General features: G+C 38.1%; 1 protein-coding gene across 1 annotated transcript in view; it reads right to left on the bottom strand.

The window, feature by feature from the left end:
* Positions 1 to 6,093, bottom strand: part of efl1 (elongation factor like GTPase 1) — a 147,285-nt gene that overhangs the window by 131,059 nt on the left and 10,133 nt on the right. Inside the window, exons 8-10 of the mRNA XM_046857568.1 lie at positions 2,138 to 2,217; positions 1,593 to 1,729; positions 989 to 1,111 (exon numbers count right to left, since the gene is read on the bottom strand). Coding sequence (XP_046713524.1) covers positions 989 to 1,111; positions 1,593 to 1,729; positions 2,138 to 2,217 — 340 coding nt within the window. The remainder of the gene's footprint in view (positions 1 to 988; positions 1,112 to 1,592; positions 1,730 to 2,137; positions 2,218 to 6,093) is intronic.

The following is a 6,093-nucleotide window of genomic DNA, read 5'->3' as shown; positions in this document are numbered from 1 at the left end:
GCGCCATGGAGATGGACAGATTTCTGTTTACATTCAAAGCCAATAAGGGAAGTGAAAAATGTAGGAAAATCTTTTTCATTTGGATGAAAGTTATTCCTCTGTGTAATGACGTTTGCAAGCTGTTTGTTTAGACCATGTGGACTGAAAGTAAAGAACAGAAACAGAGGCTTCTTTTTAGCTCTTACAGGTGGTTTTAGTTACATTTTATTTATCACTTCATTCTTTAATTCATTCATTTTTGTCATTTTTTATTTCTTCCTTACTCCCACCCTTTCCTTACTTCTCCTTAACATCTGTATGTTTCTTTTTTCATTCCTTCAACTTTTGCCCTTTTTTCCTTTATACTTACTTTCTATTTATTTTCTTTTTTAACATCCATTTCTTCTCACCTTCCCTCCTCTGATTTTTCCTTCCTTCCAACTTTAATTTCTTGTTACCCTTTAAACATCTTTCTTTCTTTCTTTCCTTCCTTCCTTCTTTCTTTCTTTCCTTCCTTCCTTCTTTCCTTCCTTTCCTTTTCTTCCTCCCATCCTTTTTCTTTCTCTTTCTTTTACATTTTCCTTTTATTCTTTCCTCTTCACACATTTTCCTTCCTTCCTTCCTCTCAATCTTTTTTTTTCCATTCTTTGAATTTTTCCTTTTTCCTTATTTCTCACCTATTTCTTTTTTTTTTTTCTCCTTTCCTTCCGGGGACTGCAGTACACCGTGTAACAGAGTGAACAGTGTTTATGGAGTGTAAATTCACTTACACATCTCATCACTCTGACTCAGCATCCTCCCACTCACTCACTTCTCCTCCCTCCGTTATTACAATAGAATCGTTATCTGTTCTCTCTATTTGCCAACATTCACTTGCCCGTGGAATTTGTGGTCCGATTGTGTGTTCTTAACTTATTTGTTTCCTCTTCGCATCTCTCCATCTGTCAGGGATTTCACTGATCTGCCCGTGTTTCTCGTCGCCTCTCACACCTGTCTCACTTTCACTCACCTTTTTTCAGCTGCTGAGTTTTTTCAGGCAGGGAGTCGAACCTGCGCATGCCCACGCTCATCAGCTTCTCCACCCTCTCAGAGCTCATCTCAGTGGGAGATGGCAACTTCTCACAGACCATTGCTGAGACGTGTGGTTAAAAAAAACACTGATGTGGCGTTATATATCCGAACACACACACACACAGCTGGGAATGAATGGTAAATCTGGTGGTGTAAAGAGCACAGGGCACCTGTTGCCTCTGTGTGTGTGTGTGTGAGAAGGTGTTAATTACACACTGTGTGGAAGGAAGCTCCTCCATTTCAGCTGCCTGTGTTGAGGCAGGTGCTGAGGATGTGCGCAAGAAAACTCTTCACAAGTCGGCTAGATCTTCACAGAAACTTCTGCTAAAGTATCAACATATTTCTACCAATTTAAAGAGCATGTGTCCTTTTCATAGTTGTTGGTAAACCAGCCTGCAATGATTAAATGTATACGAGTGAGCGATCAGACTCATTTATAATAGTTAGCAGTAGACTTGTGGTCCATTCCTACTGATTACAGCCAAAAAGGTCAATAAAGGAAGAAAACCATGTAGCAGTAAAGGTGCTGTGGAAAAGGATACAGAGCACCGCCTGAGACAGGGGCAACCACTGACTGCAGATGGCACTCAGAAGCACTTTCGGGTCGGAGTGACGAAGGTCACGGGCCATGACCTTTAACCCCAACGAGGTCACCATTTTCTCCACCTTCTCTTTGTCTCTATGTTAAAACAATATTTAGAGAATTGAGTGGCAGATATTGACAGCAATTAACATACAATCAATGATCATTGGGACATTTACACTGCACTCAATAAAGATCTAATAGGAAGATGAGGGGAAGAAGAATTGAAGAACGATGGAAGATATGTACAAATACACTAAACATACAACTTAGACAAGGACTATAAGCAGACACAAATAGACACTCAAATATTTTTTAATTATTAAATCATTATTAAATTGAAGTAGCAAGACAGGCTATTTGTTGCCATGGTAACATTAACAGCAAAGGTCTCACGTGTGTATTTAGTTTAGATCGCATGCATAAATAAGTAACGAGTTTAGTATAAATACACAAACAGCTCATTTAAGGTTTTAATAAAAACACATTGATTTGGCTTGTTACCGTCTGATGACCACAGCGTCGTATAAACTCCAGATATTGTCCAGGACCAGCTGGACAAAAAGCGGTTTTTTGCCTTTGGACTGAAGAGAAAAGAGACAGAAGACAAGCAAATCATTGGATCATCACATGAGCAGTAGCACCCAACAAATCGTCAAAAAGGTTTCTAAATCAGCTAGCTCTTTACTTCATCCATTACTCAGCTGATGTGTTGCCACATGTTTATTACGTGAAAACTGTGTTTATTACATCTGACCACAACTGTCCAGAGCCAAAAATCGGTGGAGTATAAATCAAGAAAATGGCTGAATTTTGAGAAGCCAGATTATCCAGTGGTGTCACACATCTGTTGCCACAAACTTAATAGAAATCATTATCGTTTGAAATACATTTGCCGCAATAGGAAATGATAAAAGTTTAGACCAGTTTAGAGGGAGTCGATTTATTTCCTAAAACAGCACGGCTCATACACCAGTGCCAGCTCTAAAGTATTCTATTATATTCAACATTCTTCTTCTGGTTATCTGAGATTCCATATCATCTAAAACCCCAACCAAGGCATAAATAATAAACAGGTTAATTGTGTGCTATTATACACTAGATGGACAAATGGTTGTGGACACGTAACCACAAGATTCATATATGCTTTCAGAACGCCTGTTATTTAATCTTTTTTTTTTTCACTACAAAGGCCTGATTAAGGCCAGTAATTAGACGTCAGAAGGCACTGCATTTACAAGTAAATGTATAATTTGCTGTCTGTCTAAGCCTTAGAAATAAAAGCGAACTGTGTGTACCATATCGAATTGTATAGCATCAGATTTTTCCCAATGAATCACATTGTGTTGAATCAAATTCAAAATCAGATTGCACTGCATCGTACTGCCTTGTAATCCGGCTGAATCGTACTGCATCCGTCGCTGCTTCATATTTATCTTTAAATGTACTGTATCGTAGTCTACACATAGAGATGTAAGTCACATTGCCTTCAGTGATGGTGTTGCACATTGATAATTTGATATATACACACACACACACACACGGACTAGGCATAATTTCATGGCCACCGATCAGTCAAAACGTTATGACCACCTGCCTAATATTGTGTTGGTCCCCTTTTGCTGCTATAACAGTCCAGACCCCTTATACATTAACAGTATTAAATTCTTCAGCAGTTTGAGCTACAGAAGCTCATCTGTTGAATTGGACCACATGGGACAGCCTTTGCTCCCCACGTGCATCAATGAGCCTCGGCCGCCGATTCACCACTGTTCCTTCCTTTGAGCACTTTTGAAAGTTATTGACCACTGCAGACCAGGAACATCCCACAAGAGCTACAGTTTTGGAGATGCTCCGACTCTGATGTCGTCTAGCATCACAATTTATATATATAATATATGTAATATATATAATAATATAATAATATATAAATTGTGATATATTAAAAATATTTATTCGTGATTAACCTCAACATAATCACACATTTTTATCTGTTTTAAATGTACCTAAAATGCTGACATTTCAAGTTTTTAATACTCTAATCAACATGGTCATGGGCAAACTATACTCAACATTGAGCATAAGTGTTTTAATTTAATTATGGTGTTTTAAATTACTTAAATCCTCAGGACACCAGATGAAACTTTTGCTGTTTTCACACAGACAGTTAATGAGGTGATACTGAAGAAACTGTACTATTTCTAACTTTTATACGGATTTTATAATCAGACAATATTTGTTCGATGTGCGTTGGTTTATTTAAAAGTAGACATTTCATACTTTCTATTAATATATTTATTAAGTTTGTGAGTCAATTATTTATGGAGATTCAGGTTGTTTTATTTATTTGTCTGTGAAGTTAAATAAAAAATGGTCAAACAGAAATGTGCGCTGCGTTAATCACGCGTTAATTACATCTGGCGTTAAAATTAATTTACCTTAATGTGTTACTTTTGACAGCCCTTATATAGATAGATAGACAGACAGACAGACAGACAGACAGACATTTCGCTGTCTTTTTATAAAACAAAAAACCTTGACTGGTCTTTTTCCAATTTTCCGATCTACTATCCAGTATGGATGAGCCCTTAATTCATTGTAGAACAATGTAAGACTCATTTGTTCTGAGATTCTTTTTGCTTCACCACATGTATATAGAACGTTAGACTTACAGTAGTCTAACTATCAGCTCAACCCAAACTGACTATCCTCATCTGAGTATCTGACTATCCTCCACCTCATTCATTGAATTCTTGCCCTGGGTCTTCCTCCAACTGGCCCTGCTATCTGCTGCAGTTCAATAATGCAAATTCAGCTTTAAATATGTGGTCGTCCAGAGACAAAATTACTTAAAACAGTCACCTAAGCCTTTAGGATCAATGCGTTTTGACTAGAGGTCATACATCCTGTCTGCATAATGATAAAGAAAATGTCACATGGCTGTCGGAGCAGAATAATCAGCCTGACTGATTAATCTAGGAGAAACGACAGCAAACGGATAGTCTTGAATATCTTTCTGTACGATGTGTATTCAGGGATTATCTATTAAAGAGCCACACGCTTATCAGGCTTACATTAGTTTAAGGAAGTAGGATTAACTCGTGATGAGGTTCACTGTTAGGGCCGGTCGTTTTCCTCAATCAAGACACATTTATTCAAAATTAAAATAAAAAAAATAAACAAAAAGTTTACTCACTGTCGGGAAAACTTCCAGAGCTAATGTTTTCTCACACTAGCTGACACTATGATTACATGTTTTCAATCTGCCACATGCTTGATGTAACTATGCAAGTGTATACACACACACACACACCACACACACACACACCACCCACCCACACACACCCACACACACACACCACACACGCTTTGGATTCAAGATTTTACAGCTCTGTGCTCTGAAGGAACATAAGCATCAAAAGAATGTCATAATATTTACCTATGCTCTATTTCCATCAATATTCTTACATTTTTTATAGCCTTAAAAGCATCCGTTTTAGATATTCTTTTATTTAATATCAGAATTACCCACTATTTAAATGGCCTCAGATGTGAGTAAGGGGTAAAAAAGGATGATGGAGAAGTATGCCATGAATGTTATTAGTGGAGTTAGTGCAGATGTTCAGCTAAGTGGTGATCTGTGTCCAGTCTATTATCTCTGCTTCATTTGGCCCTATGGCTTGAGCTGGATGCTAATGAGACCTCCACTGCAAGTGTGTGTGTGCCCTCAAGGCCATATAGTGCAGTTTTAGGAGGGAAAAGTGCTGTCCATTAGCATAACCGAGTCTGGAAAGCAAGATGAGTGGATGTCCTAAATGGTACTTGAAAAGCACGATGGCTAAACAGAGGATTGTTACTGTCACATCACACTTTAGACCACTCATCCCAACACCACCACCCCCCTTCCACACACTCACACACAGGGTGGGGGATATGAGCTCAAATTTTATGTCTATATTTCCCACCATCCAGATGACACGATGTACCAAAAATAGAGAAATGACGAAAAGTGGATTTACTACTTATTATTATTTGATTTTATATTATATGATGATGATGGGGAGGTGGGAGCCTATATAGGTGCGGCTTATTTATGTTCAAAATAAAAATCTTTGTAAAATTCAGTGGGTGCGGCTTATATTTGGGTGCGCTTAATAGTCCGGAAATTACGGTACTCCACTATGGACAGTCCCAATCCCGGCTGCAAAAGGTGGAGGAGGGCATTGGGCTTACAACCCGACCTTGTAACAAAACTGCTACGGAAACGTCAAGTAAGCAATCAGGCCCTTGCTGCCCAATGTGCCTCATGGCGTGGGAAAAATAAAAAAAAATTGTGGTGATGATTATCATTATGCTCAGTCCCACATTTTGTTGGTCCATATTTATCATATGGCACATAGAATACACTCTTAATTATAATCATTGTTATTAATAATAATGGTGATGGTGGTACCATATTA

Source organism: Silurus meridionalis, chromosome 9 (assembly GCF_014805685.1).
Source record: "Silurus meridionalis isolate SWU-2019-XX chromosome 9, ASM1480568v1, whole genome shotgun sequence".
NCBI lineage: Eukaryota > Metazoa > Chordata > Actinopteri > Siluriformes > Siluridae > Silurus > Silurus meridionalis.
Note: the sequence above shows the minus strand (reverse complement) of the source record. Positions and strands in the feature narration are given on the sequence as shown.